General features: G+C 48.8%; 2 protein-coding genes across 3 annotated transcripts in view; one reads left to right on the forward strand and one right to left on the reverse strand.

Moving 5' to 3' along the window:
• Positions 1–21,464, forward strand: part of LOC137433556 (tetratricopeptide repeat protein 1) — a 207,290-nt gene that overhangs the window by 55,622 nt on the left and 130,204 nt on the right. The window lies entirely within an intron of this gene.
• Positions 1–21,464, reverse strand: part of LOC137433512 (beta-1,4-galactosyltransferase 4) — a 73,617-nt gene that overhangs the window by 28,149 nt on the left and 24,004 nt on the right. Inside the window, exons 3-5 of the mRNA XM_068125871.2 lie at positions 1,257–1,489; positions 736–923; positions 481–603 (exon numbers count right to left, since the gene is read on the reverse strand). Of these exons, the coding sequence (XP_067981972.1) occupies positions 481–603; positions 736–923; positions 1,257–1,489 (544 nt within the window). The remainder of the gene's footprint in view (positions 1–480; positions 604–735; positions 924–1,256; positions 1,490–21,464) is intronic.

The following is a 21,464-nucleotide window of genomic DNA, read 5'->3' on the forward strand; positions in this document are numbered from 1 at the left end:
TTGAACTATAAGTCCTATACACAGGATCTACTAGGTCCATACCGTTCAGGAATATGCTTTTACAGATCTTCATCACTGTCCTGAGTGTCATTTTCGCAAAGGTGTCTACGCAAATGCCAACATTAATTTTTGGATTCCTCATGCTCTGAATATTCCAAAAATGTATAGTTTTGCTCATCTCCAAAAAATTGGAATGAAAAAACATCGTGAACCTGACTAAAATGTAGAAGTAAATCAAATTTTGGTGTGGAAAAAAATTAATATTATAATTTTCTTCAGATAAAATAAAACAAATCTTCCTCCTATGGAGCCCTTCCCCCTTCAACTACATTTTTTATGAATACAGTATCATAATGAATACAGTATTATAAACCATCATGAATACAGTATCATATTGGGACAGGTGGTCATGAGATGATGCAATTATATTGGCAGTTACGATGAAAGAGTCACAATATTTGATAGTGAAAGCAAAATCACCTCTGCCGTAGCTCATCATCTTCTCCTCCCCACCCCCAGAAGATGTTTGAAAAACCATTGACGGCACGAAATTGCTGTGCAGACAACGCTGTAACTCCCCCAAAGTACCCTTTATAGCGGAGTCTGTGGGTGCAAAAGGGGGGCATGAGCAAAGTATAGTGGTTGTGCCAGTTCTTGAGGTCCAGGAAGCATGCCTGTAGCTACTGTACTTTCAAGCACAACAAAGCTATATTTTTTCCAACTCCATTTGCTCACATGTATCCAGTGGAGTTTCTCCCCACCACCAGGTGTCTGGGCTGCTGGCCACAGAGATACAGGTTCCGGTCATCCTCAGGAATCAGGTCGACATCATGCAGGATGATGCAGTCCCATGCTGCATCTTTCATGGCCTCCAAGAATCCCGCATTCAGCAGCTTGGCTCGATTAAACATGAAGTCTCCTGCCTAAAAGTTTGGGGGATTTTTCATGACTTTCACAACCATTTCACAACCGTGCAAGCCCAAATGATTCCAGGCTCAGGATATTAAGCGTTATGATTTAAGCAGAGCTCCGCGAAGACAAACAATTTAATATTAATTTTGCACAATATAAAACTATAATAGATAAAAGTTTTTGCTCTTTACCTCAACTAAAAAATCATCTCAGTGCTTGTCTAGAGAAGACCAAAAGTATTCAAACTTCACTCCCAGGATTTCCCTTTCTGCAATCAATTTCGTCTTCGGGCTTTGATCAAAGTTTCTAAATGCGATGAGTTTGATTCAAGAGTGAACTCCTACCTGGTGGATGACATAAATGGTGTAGTGCAGTTGCTGTCGCTGCAGAATTGGGTGTAGGTTGGCCAGTAGATGTGTCAAGTGCTTCTCTCTGTCACGGCAGGGGACGAGGACTGCAACCTTTTGTACTGCGGTGCACGACCTGGGTTGGCTGCCCCCCGCTCTCACTGCTGGGTTTTGCTCACTAACCATGTGAAGTGCCAAGTTACTTGGGAAAGACAAGGTCAGCCGGCCCACTGGAAAGGAAGTGTGGTTTGAGAAAGAGAGAATGGGTAAAAGGACCTTCTAGACTGCAGTGATCCCCAATGTTTACTGTCACTTGAGCAACAATACTTTAAAGAAAACATGCAGCGGGCAACATCCTCCATCCTACTCCTGTCCTCAACAGGAAGTAACTGCTTTAAGCCAAATAAAAAACACGTGTCAAACAAAACAATACAACTTATCAAAAACTTAAAATGCACTTTTATATTTCCTTAGCAATTGAAAGACAGCATTTGTAACTGTCCCTATAACCATAGGCATAGTTTGACTTCTCTATTTGGGGGGCAGGGGCTTAATATTGTTGCGGATCTCCGACGTCGGCTCTCCCCTTATCAAGAGGGGGTTAATCCCCTTGTCTTTTATCTGGCCGACGTGACCCTGGGGGTTATAACGTTCCTTCCGGTCGGTGGTAAATAGGGTTGTTGGTCGAGTTTTAGTCCTATTATCTAAGTACTACCACCGACCGTGAAGCAAGGGAATAACTCCCGCTCGAATCACGGATATCAGGTGAAAACGCCGAGCGGATAGCGATCCGCGATCCGAGCTGTTAACAATGGCTAACCCGATTATAGCGGTTCCGAATCGTGCCGCGTTTACCCAATGGAGAAAAGATTAGGACGATCGGATTAAGAGGAAACCAGGAAAATAGGAAGAACAGATTGGTTTATTAATTATGTACAAATAAGAAGAGGAAACGAAAGAATGTACAAGAAAGAAAGAGGAAGGAAAAGTACACAGGGCAGCCTTAGACAGTCTTACTCTATTCCCTGGACACGGGCCCGATCGCTCTCAGATTCGGTCTCAGACTTCAGACTCACATGGGGATGCAGATGGTAGGGTGGAAGGTCCGGCGATGGTGTCCAGGCTCCGGTCCTCGACCCGTACCAGGCGATGAAACCCGGCAGGCAGCTCTCCGCGTAGCGTAGCGCAAGCGGACAATTATCGTGACGGGGAAAGGTAAGCTTGGGCTATCGGCGTACGTAATTGGTGTACCGGCGCTTTTGCACTCGCGCTACCGATCTTACTCGCCCCAAGCGCCCCCTCCCCAATGTCCTGCACGCTGCAGTTCTTGGCAATGCGTGCCGCGCGCTCGCCCTTAGTACAGCAGGTTGCCACAGTGCGTCTCTCCCTTCCGTACTCAACTCTCGTACCAGTTCTTGTGCACAACCAAGCTTGGCTCCAGTCCTCGGTAATGAGCGCTGCTCCGTAAGTCCTTTACACACTGCACTTTCCTCACGAGTCCTTCCAACCACGATCAGTCCTTTGTAATCAGCGCCAGCGAGTCCTTTTCATAAGCCAACCTTCCAACAAGTCCTTATGAGGGCTTTGCGTGCGCGCTTTTATAACCAAGCCAGCGAACGCTCTCGGAGCCCAAAACCACGCCCTGTCAGGCGACCTCACCTCAGCCCTGGTGGCTGGTATTGGCTTACCGGCTCTGCCCTGATGGCTGGTTGACATGGCCGCACCTCCATCCTGTCACTCCGCCCCTTTTTCCGGGCTTTACCTCATGGCTTTTGGCTGGGTTGAGCAAGCCCAAGGGCAGTGAAGGCTGCTGGCAAAGGCGCGTAACAAATTGGGAAGGGCCATGGGGCACAGACTGGGGAGCGCTTATTGGCGTCGATGAAGGGAGGCTGCAAAATGGACGAGGGGCCTACTCTTATTTGATTGACACAACGCAGATTCAACTATTGGGAATGGCCTTATCGAAAGACATATTATGAAATAACTGACATCCTATGGTGACCTACGTGTTGCTTGTGGCCTACCTATGGGGTGCTACCGTTAACCTTTAATGATGTTATATTTACTTACAAGTGTGGGTTCTCAAAACCGCAACAATATTAATAATGGGTCTGACTTCCAAAATTACCATTTGTTAGTGTAGTTACAGTGAACGTGAAATCACAAATACTGTTTAAGTTCATTATTTAATCACCCTTGTTTTTTGTTTTAGCCTAATTTTTAGCCCGTCTGCTGCACAGCGTGTGTGTGTGTGTGTGTGTGTGTGTGTGTGTGTGTGTGTGTGTGTGCGTGTGTCTGGGTGCGTATGTCTGTGGGTGGGTGTGTCTGTGTGTGTGTATGTTTGTGTGTTTGCATGTGTGTGTGTGTGTGTATGTTTGTGTTTGCATGTGTGTGTGTGTGTGTGTATGTTTGTGTTTGCATGTGTGTGTGTGTGTGTGTGTATGTTTGTATGTGTGTGTGTATGTTTGTGTGTTTGCATGTGTGTGTGTGCGTATGTTTGTGTGTTTGCATGTGTGTGTGTGTGTGTGTGTGTGTGTGTGTGCATATGTATATATATATATACTGTATATATATATATATGTGTGTGTGTGTGTCTGTGGGTGCATGTGTCTGTGGGTGCATGTGTCTGTGGGTGTGTGTGTGTATGTTTGTGTGTTTGCATGTGTGTGTGTGTGTGTGTGCATATGTTTGTGTGTTTGCATGTGTGTGTGTGTGTGTGTGTGTGTGTGTGTGTGTGTGTGTGTGTGTGTGTGTGTGTGTGTGTGTGTGCATATGTATATATATATATACTGTATATATATATATATATATGTGTGTGTGTGTGTGTCTGTGGGTGCATGTGTCTGTGGGTGCATGTGTCTGTGGGTGTGTCTGTGTGTGTGTGTGTGTGTGTGTATGTTTGTGTGTGTGTATGTGTATATTTGTATTTGTGTGTGTGCATGTATGTATATATATATATATATATATATATATATATATATATATATATATATATATATATATATATATATATATATATATATATATATATATATATATATATAGTAACGGTTTTGAGAAGTGTGTAACGAATTTGAGAAGTGTAACGGTTTTTGAGAAGTGTAACAATTTTGGAGGAAGTGTAACGAATGTGAAAACGTTACAATGTGAACGTTACAAAAGTATGGTAACACCCTGGTAATGTAAATAATGGTCGCAGCCGTCCTCCTAGTTAATTCCATGAAACTTACACGCAGGTCACGATATATCTTTTTAAATAGTGTATTTCCTTATTCCATGTAGGCTAAATCTGTGTTTCCCACTAGATTGACTTTGCATTGTATCAAACAAAATAAGAGTAGGCCCTTGCAATTTCCCCAAACATCTCCGCTCTCCAAAGTTCCTTTCAAAAGGGTGCGAGTTGTGTTCAATCCCGCAAGCCGCCATTGCCCATGTGCTAATCTCGGAGAAGAAAGGCGTGTCTCCACCTCGTCATCGAGGGGAGGAGTGAGCCAGAGGGTCGCATGGCCAATCAGCACCGCGGTGAGCGAACCGGTAGGCGTGCCCTCGCAGCCGGCGGCTTGATTCCGCTGCGAGTTATAAAAGCGACTGTAAGGGACTGCTTTAAGAGATGACCTGGGAGAGGAGCGAAGAGGCGGCACCAAGGAGAGCGGTGAGATGCGAAACGCTCCAAGCCAAAGAGGAGAGGTACTCGGAGAGGAAACCAGCGTTGGAGAGACGCGCTGAAAGGAGGGAGACGGCTCCACCAGGAGGAGAGGAGCAGGTGTGCCCGAGCCAGCGCGTGACGTCTACAGCAGCGGATACGCGACGGAGGGTTTTTCCCGCCAAAAACTGCGAGGAATTGAGAGCTGCTGCCTCCGACCTTGCCTCCCTCTCAAGCAATCCACCTCAAGCCCTACCTGCCTGCAATATCCCCTGTGTAAGTGTGAACGTCCTGTCTTACTCGTTGTCTTGGGATTAAGTAAATTGAGTAGAATAAGCTAACGATGCACTGTGTGACTGCTTTTTCCATCCATTGCTTGTAAATAATTTTGGTCGCTCTTCCTTTTTGCTTGTCTGTGTATAATAAATCTGTTCTTCCTCCGTACTCTGTCTTTTTCTCTTTTCCTTCTCTTTCGGTCGCTTTAGAGGTTTCCCGATTGAATATCTGTGGGGCGATCTGGTCAACGTCGGGTGGAATCGGGCTAATCGGGGAGTAACTGTTCGGACGCGGTAATACACCACCGCTCGGTCAATATAACATCTAAAACCGCGTCTGTAACAATATATATATATATATATATATATATATATATATATATATATATATATATTGTTGCGGATATGAGGACTGTATATTTTTTTGATTGTGTGAATTATTATTATTGTTTATTCTGCGCCCCCTGCCTCCGGAGCTGTGTAAAGGTGAAAGGGCATCCCATAATTAGTCCACAAGCATACACGTCAGCCAATAATAGAATACCCCTGTTCGATAGTTATCTTTTATTCTGTGTTTTAGGGTAAGGCTGTGTCTCCCATTAATTGAAGTACTCCATTGCACCAGTGAAAGAGAATAGATCCCCTTTCATTCCCATCCCCAAAATCTCCATTTCCTTTCACATCCCCTTTCATCATTGCCAAGCCTCGATTGCCAATTACATCCCCTCCAAAACCACCATTGAACATGTGCTCGGGTCGGGGAAGAGGGGCGTGCCCGCCCGTCGTCATCAAGGGCGGAGCCAGAGGGTCGCGTGACCAACCAGGGCCGAGGTGAGCACACCGATGGGCGTGTCCTGAAGGCCGGCGGCTTGATCGCCGGAGGTGCTATAAAGGCGCGCGCGCAAGAAGCGTGGGGTGGTTGGTGGTGAGGAGTGAGTGGACCAAGAGAGAGAAAGAGTGGTTGGACCAAGAGAGAAAGAGTGGTTGGACAGGGAGACGTGCAAGAGTGTTGTTGAGTTGAGGGTTTGGACCAGACGAGTCAGACGAGTCCTGGCAAAGCAAGCGGCGGCCACAGCAGCAACAACACCCAACAGCCGCTTGGGGCCTGGACGGCGGTTTTGAGCAGGGCCGCGAAGGAACGGCGGCTGCTAAACGCGCCGATCGTGCTGCAGGACCCCCTTTGACCTTCCTCTCCCTCCAGCCATCCACCTCCTGCCTTTCCACCCTTCTTGTGTACGTGAGTTTGTTCTGTGTGTCTTGTCCCTGGGTATTTAATCAAGTCTGTATAAGCTAGTATTTGCACTGTGTCACCTGCGTCTTATGTGTTGTAAATAAACGTGACTGCTTTCTTTTTGCTTGTGTGTATAATAAATCCAATTACTCTTCTGTCCGTCTTCTCGTCTTATTCCTTTTCCTCTTTGCATTTCGTCGTTTTAGTCTTTTCCAGATTGGGCAGCTGCGGTGCGATACGGCCAAAGTTCTGGGTGAATCGGGTGAGTCGGGGAACAACTGTTCGGTCGCGGAGCCTTCGCTCGGCAAATAACATCTAAACCGCGATCAGTAACAATTGGTGTCGAGGAGTGAGATTCGAGGCCCGAACCAAATTTTTAAAAAAACATCTAGAAAAAAATTTGGTCAAAATTATAAAGTCACCGAAATTTGATTTTGTTTTAAAGGAAAACCCGAATTTTGAAATCGCGCCATGGCTGGTCAAGGCGATCGAATGCCGGTGGGTGAGCTAGAGGAGGGGTTAGGAGTAACCCAGGATCAAATGGAGGGGAGCAATGAGGAGGCGGTTGAGGGGGTATCAGACGCACAAAATGGCGCTCTCGCGCACGAGGTTTCAGGCGCGCAAAAAGGCGCCTCGCACGAGCGCGGGGTGGCCGAGCCCGCTGTATCAGCGGGCTTTAACATGCAGCCGTTTGACATGCAGCAGTTCATGGCACGGTTTAGCGAATACATGGCAGAGTCGAAGTGCGACAACGAAAAAAGAGCCAGGGAAATGGAGGAAATGGAAGACAGAAGGAGGGCTGATAGTGAGGAAATGGAAAACAGAATGGGGGAGTGACTAGGAAATCAAATCGGGGAATTAGACAAGAAATTTGAGGGGTTAGACAATCAGATAGAGGGGATGAGAAATGGGTTAATGGGGCTAGAAAATAGCATGGAAGGCAAATTGCGGGAGATAGGGGAGCAATCCGCCCGAGAAATTAAACAAATGGGAGAGCAGATAGAGGAGGTAAAAATCGGGGTAGAAACCAGATTGGATGCTCAGAGGGATGAATTGGGACAGATGAGGGTGGCATCTACAAAAGAGATGGAGGAGATGAAAGAGGGGATACAATGAGGTGTGGGTGAGGAGGTCTCGGGGCTACGCGAGGAGGTAAAGCGAGGTGAGAAGCGTATGGAGAAAGAGGTGAGAAATGGGACGGCAAAGTTACAAGGGGTCATAGAGGACCTGACGGAGGAGGTGGAACAGCTGACAGAGGGACAGACGGAGTTAGTGGAGCAGGTTCAAAAGAACACTGCGGTACTAGGAGGGTTAAAGGCGACACAAAAAGAAATTAAAAACGAATTAATAGCGACACAGAGGCAATGTCAGATGGTACGTGAGGGACTGACAATGAGGGTGGACGAGGTGATAGAGGTAATGGAGACGAAGGACCGGCAGGTGAGGATGCACATAGAGACGGTCACGGTAGCCTTAGAGGACGAACTTGAGGAGACGCACCGGGAAATAAAAGAGGTGAAGCAAAAATTAGAGGAAGTGGAAGAAGAGGTGAGTGAAATTAAGAAGGGACGGACAGAAACTAAGAGGGAGATAAAGGAGGAAGTAATGGAATTGGTACAAGGTCTGTGCTCGAATCGTGATGTGCTGCTCACTAACCAAATAAAGAGTTTGCAGGTGGCAAAGGAGGTGCAGAGACGAGGTGCCAAGGTGAGTGGCGAAATATTCGGCAATGTATATGATGTGAGGAAAGCTTCAGTCGGCTTGGGGGTTGCTATGGATCCGGGTGTTCGTGAGAGGCCGTTGGTGAAGTGTGTGACAGGTCAGGTGTGTGAAAAAAGAGGTGTGCGAGAATGTCCGACCATGGGGTGTGTGAGGAAAAAGTGCGCGCCGACCAGTGAGTGTGCTGTCGAGAGTGAGTCGGTAGTAGCGCGTGTGCGAGGGAGCACATGGAAGCGCGGTGTGGGGAGTGTTACGGAGGAAGTAACGAAAAAGTGTGCGCAAGAGGATGCGCGAGAAAGGTGTGTAACGGACGGGTGCATGGGGAAAGCGCATGCTGTCAAGAGTAAGGGAGAATGCACACCTGTGGTGAGTGTTACAGAGGGTGTAACGGGAGGGTGTGCGCAAGAGTGTGCGCGAGAAAGGTGTGTAACGGACAGGTGCATGAGGAAAGAGTGCGCTGTCGAGAGTAAGGGTGAGTGCGTGACCGAGAGTGGAGGTGAAAGTAGGGAGAGTGACACGGAGCGTGAGTTGGTTGTGACAGGTGAGCGAGGATGGACACCTGGAATGGAAGGATGCACACCTGGAATGGTAGAACGTGTGTGGGAATGCACACTTGAGTTGGGCGTGAGGCACGTGGTTGGGTGTGCGAGTAAGAGCACACCTGTGATTGTCACAGAGGAGGTGACCGAGGAGGGGGCGCAAAGAGGTGTGTTGGTGAGGTGTGCGAGCGACGAATGTGTGCCAAGGTGTTCGGTGGTCAGGTGTGTGACCAAGTCTGTGAGCGGAATGAGTGTACCGAGGTGTGTAAGGAAAGGTACGAGGAGCATGGGAACGGCTGGAGGTATGAGCAAGCAAGGGGTAGCGTATGCGTGTAAGCATGCAGGTGAGGCATCGACGGTAACCGGGTTAGCGGTTAGAGCGACTTTTAGCCGAATCGGGCCCTCGGTGCATGCCGGGCTTCGCGTGCCGCGAGAACCAGCGGGGATCCGAGCCACGGCAGGTTCGAAAGGACCGCCGTACGCGATCCACGCTGTACCTCGCTTGGAAGGGCCGCGTCCGGGCTCCACTAGGCGGAGCGGGCAGCCCGATAGGAAGGGTCGTCATGGCGACCACTTTTTATTGAGACGTTCCGGTAGGTCGAGATCGGGCAATTGGATGGCTCCGCGCCGAGGTGGTGCGTGGGATCTCGGCACGGGTAAGCCCCCGTCCCTGCACCGAGTGCCGGACGCATCCAGCCGCCGGCACCAAAGAACCCGCGTTCATTGCTCGGCTGTACGAAGCCGAGCTTTAGGAGGGAGTTGGCGCACCGAGAGGATCTAATAAGTAGACGGGTGATGAGGATAGTGTTTTGGCCCCGAAATTAGGAAAAAAAGCAAAATTTGATGATTGGTACGGTGATTGGCAGTTGATTGGCTGAAATTTGGAGTGCCAAATTGATAGTGGGACCTCCCCCGATGTGGTGGGATGGGCAGTCCACCATCCCCCCATTAATTGAGGGGGGGGGCAAAGGAGCACTAGTTTATGGGGTTGATGGCAGTGAAAACTAGCCCGGGTGGGTTAGGATATTGTGTGTAGGGCCCTAGAAGATGACATTAGGTAACGTTAAGATTAGTTAGTGACTGATACCTGTAGTGGGGACGCAGGTAGTTTAGTGTGGATGATAATGACGTGGGAGCGCAATAGTTTAAAGGGACGACTGGGAAGCGCAAGTTTCAGAGGGGAGTAGTTAGCTGAGATGATGCCGTGTGTTTGAGGATTGAACAGGTGTGATTGCACAGGTGTGCAACTGAACAGGTGGATGGAGCAGTGTATGAGTGAGTGATGGTGATGTGTATTGTGATGACCAAATGGTCCAGGAAGAGGAGGAGGGTGCAGGTGGCACCAGGTGATTGCACAGGTGTGCAACAACAGGTGTATGTGGCTGTGTGGAATAAATGGTAGTGCGGAATAAATGGAGTATTGGAATGGATGGTCGTGGAGTGAGTATGGTGGAAATTGTGGAGTGGAGTGGATGGTGCGAAGGTGTGAATGGGGGAAGAGTGGACCCCCATCACGGATACCCGGGGCGGGTAGTGTAAGTGTTAGGTAGAGGGTACAGGTAAATTGTGGTTGGATATTGGCATCTGTGGTGCGGGTGAAAGAATGGTCTTTGGATGGGTGCATTAGTGTTGTGGAAATGGCTGGGCGTGTAGCCTGTTAGTGTGTGTAATTGGTTTGGGCACTCCACCACTGTGAGGATGTCGGCCAGGTGAGGCCGCAGGTGGGCTCTGGGAGCCGGTAGTAGTTGTTGTGGATGGGGCCCGAGGATCCGGAGGACGGACCCGGGTAGCCCAGTGCCAGAGGGCACCGAGTGGGGTGACAGAGCCAGGAGGGGCTTTCCCCAGTTAGTTAGGTTAGGGTGAGGAGCTAGGTAAGCTCGGGTGGCAACTGCAGTGGTGGAGGTGTGCAGGTGGGTAGACCTGCTGGGAGAGCTACACGTCGCAGCCCAGAAATTGTGCGAGGGCACCGGGAGATGAATCGGGGGAGTGAGACCCCAAATTGAGAAGCACCACAGTTTGGTCAATGGGAATTGGTTTTAGAACCCATAGTGTAAGTTGGCCAATGGATTGGTGGGGAAAGACCCCGGGTAGTGTAAAGTGTGTTAATGTCATTTAGAAAGTAGTTAGGATGAAGTCTCTTCGCACCATCTGCATCCACTCACCTGAGGTGACAGGAACTCCACACCATGCCATGTTTTGATTATTTTTTACTGTGAAAATGTTTGGATTGTGAGACGCATCATGACGTGGGTGTGACATTGTGCTTTGATGTTCCATCTCTTCCTCCTTATGAGGATTGATGATGAATTTGGTGATGGCAAATTTTGAAGTAGAGGGATTGTGGAGACGAATTTGGTATAGGAGAAATATGGGGAAGACGTGACAGTAGTGACGAATTTGTAAATGGGTAGATTTTGTAAATATGGGGTAAGGGCAAGGGTAGTGTAGGTGACAGGGGGGTGACGTACGGTAGGGACGAGCTTTCTCACTTTGCCCTCCGTACGCATTTCGCCTTGCATTGCCTTATTGATGTGTACCCTTGTGACCTTACCCCTCGCTCAATTGTCTCTTTTGTCTCCCACATGACCTGTGCGCCATTGGGTGCCGAGGGGAGCGTGCGTGAGTCCTCCATTGTGCGCCCGGAATTCCCAGAACCAGCTGTCTGCATCGATGCACCACATTATGGACCACATGTCTGTGGCCGAGCACCACTTATGGGCCCCATGGGTTGGGACATGGCCCCTCTGCTGGAACCGGCCATGAGGGCCCGAAATCTTGCTGGCGGACCTTGGCCACAGGGCACCGATGCCCCACAGGTGAACCACACGTAGTCGGCCCTGTGGGCCATAAATAAAATAAATAAAAATGGACACGTTGGGCACACTTTATTGCAAATAGGCCGCCAGTAAGAAAATGAAAGAATGACAACAACTGGAAGACAATAATAATAACCAGCAGAGGGAGCCGAAGAGCAAGAGACCACCTGCAGGGTTAGGGGTTGTTGATTTTATTTTGATTGAACATTGATGAACAATGGTGACTGCACCAATTGGTGCTTGGGTGTGTATTGGTGCGTTTTTGGGTGCGTTCATGGTGCATTGATGCAGAGCAGACTGTCTCCCCCCCAGAAAGAACAATCACAGGTCCTGGGTTAGTTTTGTAAATAAAAATAGCGTCATTGTAAATAATGCTCCCCACCGTCAGTGTATAGTTTGAAGACCATTCCGCAATTCGGTTAACTGTGGGCGTAAGTCTGTTAGGCAGGGTGCAATGGAGCAGCGGGACACATTTATTTATGTTTTAAAACTGTCGCACTCAGGGTCAGGTTAAAAGTAGAGGGAACTACACCTACGTGTCACACTAAATAAAAAGTTGTAGGCCCGGGACGTGCCTAAGAGGAGGAGGGTGCAGTGTTGCGGATATGAGGACTGTATCTTTTTTTGATTGTGTGAATTATTATTATTGTTTATTCTGCGCCCCCTGCCTCCGGAGCTGTGTAAAGGTGAAAGGGCATCCCATAATTAGTCCACAAGCATACACGTCAGCCAATAATAGAATACCCCTGTTCGATAGTTATCTCTTATTCTGTGTTTTAGGGTAAGACTGTGTCTCCCATTAATTGAAGTACTCCATTGCACCAGTGAAAGAGAATAGATCCCCTTTCATTCCCATCCCTAAAATCTCCATTTCCTTTCACATCCCCTTTCGTCATTGCCAAGCCTCGATTGCCAATTACATCCCCTCCAAAACCACCATTGAACATGTGCTCGGGTCGGGGAAGAGGGGCGTGCCCGCCCGTCGTCATCAAGGGCGGAGCCAGAGGGTCGCGTGACCAACCAGGGCCGAGGTGAGCACACCGATGGGCGTGTCCTGAAGGCCGGCGGCTTGATCGCCGGAGGCGCTATAAAGGCGCGCGCGCAAGAAGCGTGGGGTGGTCGGTGGTGAGGAGTGAGTGGACCAAGAGAGAGTGGTTGGACCAAGAAAGAGAAAGAGTGGTTGGACCAAGAGAGAGAAAGAGTGGTTGGACAGGGAGACGTGCAAGAGTGTTGTTGAGTTGAGGGTTTGGACCAGACGAGTCAGACGAGTCCTGGCAAAGCAAGCGGCGGCCACAGCAGCAACAACACCCAACAGCCGCTTGGGGCCTGGACGGCGGTTTTGAGCAGGGCCGCGAAGGAACGGCGGCTGCTAAACGCGCCGATCGTGCTGCAGGACCCCCTTTGACCTTCCTCTCCCTCCAGCCATCCACCTCCTGCCTTTCCACCCTTCTTGTGTACATGAGTTTGTTCTGTGTGTCTTGTCCCTGGGTATTTAATTAAGTCTGTATAAGCTAGTATTTGCACTGTGTCACCTGCGTCTTATGTGTTGTAAATAAACGTGACTGCTTTCTTTTTGCTTGTGTGTATAATAAATCCAATTACTCTTCTGTCCGTCTTCTCATCTTATTCCTTTTCCTCTTTGCATTTCGTCGTTTTAGTCTTTTCCAGATTGGGCAGCTGCGGTGCGATACGGCCAAAGTTCTGGGTGAATCGGGTGAGTCGGGGAACAACTGTTCGGTCGCGGAGCCTTCGCTCGGCAAATAACATCTAAACCGCGATCCGTAACAATATATATATATATATATATATATATATATATATATATTGTTGTAGGTGACGGGTCGCGCCTCCCGGCACGGCCGTCCCACGGGTGCAACGCCGGCTGGTTCGACACAGATCTCGGGTTACGCGCCTCTATCGCGATACCAAATTACACCTGTGCCTTGCCAGTTGGGGAGACACCCGTCGCTACAGGTTGGGTTTGTCAGAGACCGAGCGAAGTCTGCCGCAACCTGTAGCCAGTTTGGTTTTAATTACCAATCGAGCGGATTGCTCTTCAATGCGACACAGATGAATGCAGTGCGGCAACTTCCATATGAATCAACCAGATTTAATGGGGGAACATTAGGGTACACAAAACAAGCAAGGCGTTCATGATAACATTATAATTCAACTATGAGTAATAACCCGCTCTTATCTAGGGAGCTACAATTAAGGGTTTCGCGGGGTGACCCTAACGAGATAAACCTTAGGCCTGGACAACATTCATACAAGACAGGGGGTACTTGGTGGTGTTGATGGACGAGAGGTGAAGATGTGAAAAGGGCGAATGCAGCTCGTAACAAGCCGATGTCGCCGGATTCGAAGGCCCCGCTTGGGCCTGCAGTCTGCCAAATGGCGGCCCGCCCTCTTATCGGCCACGCATCAAGCGTCGCGAAACGGCGGCCACCCGCTCTCCTTATCGGCCACGCGATCAGCACGATTGTCGAACTCCCTTCTTCCGAGAGAGAGAGAGAACTCCGTTATTCTCACTCGCCTTGGTGGTTCTCGTCCGCCGCGAAGGCCTGTCCACACGCCATCCGCGCATGCATCTTTTTCCACCTCTTCCCTCGCACTTGCTCAGCGACTCCTCGGAAGCGCCGCTTCCGGTTTTTGACGGCGCTTGTCGTTTTTGCCCGCTCAATCGCGCTTTCTCACGTCAATCCATTGCCTCGATCATGGCATTGCAACCGAGGCCGGTCTTAATGGAACTTGCACCTTGTTTGATTGTCAAGATGTAATTAAAAGGGAACCGTCTCTTGTACACCACCAATGCACCACACAAAACAGCCTGCTACACCTTCCGACACAAAACTACCATCCCAGTACAGACGATCTATGGTAAACATACATCTAAGAGGGGACCTGAACTAATTCTATATTTAATAAACCACTAAGGGCCATTTCCGCAACACTACCCCCACCTTTCTCCCGAGGCTCTCCCGAGCCTCCACTAGGGGCAGCCCGCGGGAATGGCCCTGTCTAACGTACAGCACAAATCTCCCATTTACTCTAACCCACAACATTGCAAGCACTTAACTCCAAGAAGCAAAGTATCAGTAAGATTGGCATGTCCCTATCCTAGTGTGTCGGATCACTAATCTAACAAACACATCCACACTCTATGCACAATACTTAACATTCTAATTATGCATTTGCGCAGGAGGGCATTCAATGTTACTTTCAACACCAATATTCACATCGGAGCAAGACATTCAGAGTTTCAAAGCTTCTTGACGTGTTCGCTCCTTCACGCCTCCTCCCGGCAGTGTTATGTCTTCACCCCAGAGGGGTTTCCTTACTTCGTGGCCTTATTGGCCTCTCACCAGGTGAGTTCAGTCGGCCCAGTGGCCTAATCTCACAAAGAGTCCTTCGGCCCACTGAGCCCACAAGACGGCATGAATCTTCGGCTGCAACAGCCCGCGAAAGCACTTTGGCCTCCATGGCCCACAAAAATGCTTCGGCCCACATGGCACACAAAAATGATCCGGCCACATGGCCTACAAAATGCTCCGGTCACATGGCCCACAACCGAGCAGCAGCAGGCAACAAGCCCTGCCTTGGACAGCAGGTGGCACAGTTCTACCGATGGTAAGCAAATGCAGTCTGGAGGCATTCTTGAGGGTGCAAGTGGGGGTGATGACCTCAGCCCAGGCAAAATGAAGAGTACCCTTAACCTTCCTTGCCTGACTTATCTTGGTACGACTTGTTTTAGTATGGTCTTCTTAAAAAGTCCTTTCACTTTTTAGCTGACAGGATGGTGTGCTTCTTAATCAATTGTTATCTGTGTGCTCATGACACACTGGTGGCTTCTCTGGCACTTGGAGAGGGCGACCGAACCTGGCCCTTGTTCACAACTTTCCCATCAACACGACTCGTACCAGGTGTCACACATGAATGGTGCGGAGGAGAGTTCATCGAACCTAACCTTTTACTTGAAGCTCTAACCAATGGCACAAACCCTGCCATTGCCACAATGATCCTAATGACCCATTTTTCCCAACCTGGCACACTGTTCCATTCTTTTAAACCTGGGCAAGGCCCTTATTTGTCTCTTTTTCTTCACTTGGTGGTGCCAGGCATAACTCATTGGCTGGGGAGTGTGACTACAACTAGGCCTCTTTGCCTGCTTCCAATAGGTGGTGGGGGACACCCAGCGACCTCGGGGTTCACCTGAGCGCGCCTCTGGCGCTCCTAAATAAGGGGTGGCTCTCTAGCCCCCACACTGTGCTCTCCAAGCACTCTAACCGGGTGGCTCTCTAGCCCCCGCACTGTGCTCTCTTAGCACTCTAAACCCTACTGTCTGGTGTCCCCTCCCGACTCACCAACTTCCAATACCATGTCACACTCCCAGCCAGTACCACCATACCTTGGCTGCACCTACCCCTAGCAGTCCGCCTGCACAATGGAACAGCAGCCAGAATCCACGTCAAATCCACTAAGTCCCCCTAACCTACACTCACTTGGTTAGGAGACTCCTACCAACAGGGTACATTGTTCGCACTCACTCTCCTCATTCACACAATCACGCCATTCATCCCAAACACCTTCGTCATTCATTCCACAGTGCCACACACCCAGTCCACAACACCATCCAACACCTTCCATTTTTTTTGCAGGGGTGTTTAACGCCCTGTCTGTCATGTCCCCACTATTTCTCTCTTTTTTTTTTTTTTTAAAATAGTCACGCACATCCACTTGTGCCACTCTTGTCTCTTCTGTCAGTCTCTCAATTTGCAATCTCTCTCGATATTATTTTCAGTCAAGAATTCCCCCTTTTTTTTTTTTCTTTCCAATCTGGCCTGCTTCTGTGGCTCATTGGAAAGGGAGTGAGGGAAGGAATCCCTCATTACCCCTTACATGGCCCCGCCGCCTTTCCGCCACGGCTCATAAGGGTCACGTCTCAATTGGGGTCGTGGTCCACCCCCTCCTTTTCTCCAGGGTTCGCGGAAGTCAGGTAGACCCCACTTGGGGGAGCGGCCTCCCCCTCTTCTCTTTAATTCCCTGAAGACAGGTAAATCCCATTTAGCTAGCCGAACCCCTCGTGTCCTCAGAGAGGTCCGATGACCAAGGGACACCTGGCGGTGTCGTTGCTGGGCCCCTCTTGTTCGAAAATGGGTCCAGGGAGTATGTGACGCATGCCAACGCCGCCTGCTACGCATCTGCGCTCTACCTCGAAGTTCCTGTGAAGCTGAGGGAGAAATTACAATCCCCTTTCTAAAGCCTGCTCCTGGTGGAATTTCTATTTCCCCTTGCACCTCGAACCTATTTCCTACGTCACCACTCATTCCATGCTCCGCACTCACACACGTTTCGGCCTTGACAGCACACCCCGGTGCTGTAAACTGGACTATGGGCTCACAGCATTCATCCACAGGCATTCCATCCACACATTCAGGTGTCACGCATACGTGCACCCCATCGGACAGAGTCTCTTGATTAACATCAAATCCAATTGCGAACTTAAGCTCATCGTCCGCACCATGTATGCAGATGCCCACGTACCTGCTTCGTTCCAAAGTCACATCGGTCCGGTCGCTCATCATTGGTTCGCCAAACTCCTCTGGGCCTGTCAGCTTCACTTGCTGGACCTGCTCAAAATGTGTTTCATGAGTCAACAACCCCGTATACTCCCTCCATGTCTCCATCACCAGGGTTTGCTCCAATTGTTGTTTCATTCGACGAGTGATGCCAATCAAGTCCTGCACCACTAACATTCCTCCCTGTGATGACGTCACAAATCCCACATTATTGTGCTGCCCTACTTCCTGGCTCCATTTTCTTTCCCAGTTGAGTCGTTCTTCCTCTCTGAGCCTTTTTAGTTGTTCGTTACCTTTCCGGAGTCTTTCCATCTCTGCGGACTCCACCCTTGCTTTCTCCTTTAATTGGTCAATTTCCGATTCATATTCCTCTTGTTTCTTATGCCACCGTCCCTCTTGTGCTTCATTCTCCAATCTCGTCGTTTCTCTCAATTGATTGATTTCCTTTTCCTGCTTCATTCGTTGTTCTTTCATTACACGTTCATCCATCTCATTCTTTGACCTTGCTTTGGCTTCTGCCTGTTCGATCTGCACAGTGTAGTTCCTTTTTAGTTGATCAATTTCAAATTCATATTCTTTTTGTTTCGTATCCCATCGTCTCTTTTGTTCTTCATTCTCCAATCTCGTCGTTTCTCTCAATTGATTGATTTCCTTCTCCTGCTTCATTCGTTGTTCTTTCATTACCCTTTCATCCATGTCATTCTTTGACCTTGCTTTGGCTTCTGCCTGTTCGATCTGCACAGTGTAGTTCCTTTTTAGTTGATCAATTTCAAATTCATATTCTTTTTGTTTCGTATCCCATCGTCTCTTTTGTTCTTCATTCTCCAATCTCGTCGTTTCTCTCAATTGATTGATTTCCTTCTCCTGCTTCATTCGTTGTTCTTTCATTACCCTTTCATCCATGTCATTCTTTAACCTGGCTTTGGCTTCCATCTGTTCAATCTGCACAGTGTGGTTCCTTAACATTTCACTCTCCATCCTCTCTTTTTCCTCACTTATCTCCTCTACTCTTTCGCATGCTTCCTCTCTCCTTTTGTCCATCCTCTTCCCGTATTCCTTGCTACTTTCCATTTGACGTGCCAGTTCATTTCCTCTGTACTCTGATTCCCGAAACTGGCTTGATTTCTCAGACAATTCTCCCTTCAGTTGTTCCAATTCCAATTCGAGAATCCGTGCTCGTTCCCATCTGGAATCTGTGTTGTCTCGCAATGCGCCGGCCAAGGCCATTTCCGTCCAGTGAATTCGTTCCTGTGCATCGACCAATTGTTGTGACTCCCTTTGCTCCTCATTTTCCTGAACCTCACTTGCCTGCTGTAGTGCCTCATGCAATTTCGTGTGTAACTCCCCAATATAATCCTCCTTACACTCCACCTGCTCCAAGGCATCCCCCAATCGTGCATGAAGCTCGTTAATGTACGCATTGTCGTCCTGCTTATTTTGCCATGACGCATGCTGTGACCACGTGGTTTGGATCGGTGGGTGGGAGCGTTTTCTTCGTGATGTGCGGCTCGTTGCACTCTTAATACCGATTCTCTCCCACCTCGTGTCACGCTGCTGAGCCGCGCAGCCATTTTGCGACTCCATCTTCCTTTATAAATTACGAAGTTTGACACCCAATCCACTCAAAATAAAAATGAAACCAAATTTGGAATTTGCGAGCGACGTGTTTTTTTTTTTTTTCTTCTTTACGCGCCTCTCACAATCGATGTTCGGGGTGCGAAATGCACCTCAGGTCCAAATCCTGACTCCTGACACCAGTGTTGTAGGTGACGGGTCGCGCCTCCCGGCACGGCCGTCCCACGGGTGCAACGCCGGCTGGTTCGACACAGATCTCGGGTTACGCGCCTCTATCGCGATACCAAATTACACCTGTGCCTTGCCAGTTGGGGAGACACCCGTCGCTACAGGTTGGGTTTGTCAGAGACCGAGCGAAGTCTGCCGCAACCTGTAGCCAGTTTGGTTTTAATTACCAATCGAGCGGATTGCTCTTCAATGCGACACAGATGAATGCAGTGCGGCAACTTCCATATGAATCAACCAGATTTAATGGGGGAACATTAGGGTACACAAAACAAGCAAGGCGTTCATGATAACATTATAATTCAACTATGAGTAATAACCCGCTCTTATCTAGGGAGCTACAATTAAGGGTTTCGCGGGGTGACCCTAACGAGATAAACCTTAGGCCTGGACAACATTCATACAAGACAGGGGGTACTTGGTGGTGTTGATGGACGAGAGGTGAAGATGTGAAAAGGGCGAATGCAGCTCGTAACAAGCCGATGTCGCCGGATTCGAAGGCCCCGCTTGGGCCTGCAGTCTGCCAAATGGCGGCCCGCCCTCTTATCGGCCACGCATCAAGCGTCGCGAAACGGCGGCCACCCGCTCTCCTTATCGGCCACGCGATCAGCACGATTGTCGAACTCCCTTCTTCCGAGAGAGAGAGAGAACTCCGTTATTCTCACTCGCCTTGGTGGTTCTCGTCCGCCGCGAAGGCCTGTCCACACGCCATCCGCGCATGCATCTTTTTCCACCTCTTCCCTCGCACTTGCTCAGCGACTCCTCGGAAGCGCCGCTTCCGGTTTTTGACGGCGCTTGTCGTTTTTGCCCGCTCAATCGCGCTTTCTCACGTCAATCCATTGCCTCGATCATGGCATTGCAACCGAGGCCGGTCTTAATGGAACTTGCACCTTGTTTGATTGTCAAGATGTAATTAAAAGGGAACCGTCTCTTGTACACCACCAATGCACCACACAAAACAGCCTGCTACACCTTCCGACACAAAACTACCATCCCAGTACAGACGATCTATGGTAAACATACATCTAAGAGGGGACCTGAACTAATTCTATATTTAATAAACCACTAAGGGCCATTTCCGCAACAATATATATATATATATATATATATATATATATATATATATATATATATATATATATATAAAATATATATGTATTGTTGCGGATATGAGGATTATGTTTTTTTCTTGTGTTGTATTGTATAGTAAATTGTTGTGCAATATTGCTTTATTCTGGACCCTCCTGCCTCCAGTGTTGTATAAAGGTCAAAGGGCGTTCCCGTAGTTAATTCCATAAAGCATACACGTTAGCCAATCATAGATTTCCCCCCTGTTCAATAGTTATATCTTTATTATGTGTATTAGGGTAAGGCCTTGTCTTCCATTAAGATGACACTCCATTGCACCAAGTGGAACAAGATAGATCCCCTTTCATTCTTCATTCCCATTCCCAAAACCTCCATTTCCCCTTTCGCCATTGCCAAGCCTCGATTGCCAGTTACATCCCCTCCAAAACCACCATTGAACATGTGCTCGGGTCGGGGAAGAAGGGCGTGCCCGCCGGTCGTCATCAAGGGCGGAGTCAGAGGGTCGCGCGACCAACCAGGGCCGAGGTGAGCACACCGATGGGCGTGTCCTGAAGGCCGGCGGCTTGATCGCCGGAGGCGCTATAAAGGCGCGCGCGCAAGAAGCAAGGGGGTGGTTGTCGGTGGTTGAGAGAGAGAACATCCAGGGAATCACAAAGCCTGCTATTCGTCGCCTTGCTCGCAGAAGTTACACCAAGAGAGAAAGAGTGGTTGGACAGAGAGACGTGCCAAGAAAGAGTTGAGCCAGAGAACCAGCAGCTTTGGGTTACACAAGCAGCGTTGACTCCACCAGGCAGCGGGAACCAGATTACGGAGGCATCCTTGGCCGTCGTGGTCCAGCCCGACGTCCCGTGCGGGATCAAGCCGAACCATCTGCCCCAGCTAAATCTTCCCATTCCTCCTTCCAGCATTTATTCCAACGATTCCATCCTTCTTGTGTACGTGAGTTTGTTTTGTTTGTTCTGTCCTTGGGTATTTAATTAAGCTTGTATAAGTTAACGTTGCACTGTGTCTCTAATATCTTCTGTAAATTATTTTCTTATCTTTCCTTCTTCCTTGGTTACTTTTGAGCGTGTAAATAATAGGAATAAATTTAGTAGTATTGCCAACCTTTTTTTGTCTTCTTCTTCTTCACATCCGTGTCGCCTTTGTCTTTTCCCTATTGAATATCTATGGCGCGATCCGGCCAACGTTCGGGAATCGGGTTAGTTGGGGTAACTGTTAGGGCCGCGGGGTCTCCGCTCGGCAAACAACATCTTATCCGCGGTCCATAACAATATATATATATATATATGTATATGTATGTATGTATGTATGTATGTATGTATGTATGTATGTATGTGTGTGTGTGTGTGTGTGTGTGTGTGTGTGTGTGTGTGTGTGTGTGTGTGTGTGTGTGTGTGTGTGTGTGTGTGTGTGTGTGTGTGTGTGTGTGTGTGTGTGTGTGTGCGCGTGCGTGCGCGTCCGGGCAGTAACTTTTTTTTACCATTTGGGTTTTGTCATCAAATTTTCAACAT

The sequence above is a fragment of the Myxine glutinosa genome, chromosome 1 (assembly GCF_964187855.1).
Source record: "Myxine glutinosa chromosome 1, kmMyxGlut1.1, whole genome shotgun sequence".
Classification (NCBI taxonomy): Eukaryota; Metazoa; Chordata; class Myxini; order Myxiniformes; family Myxinidae; genus Myxine; species Myxine glutinosa.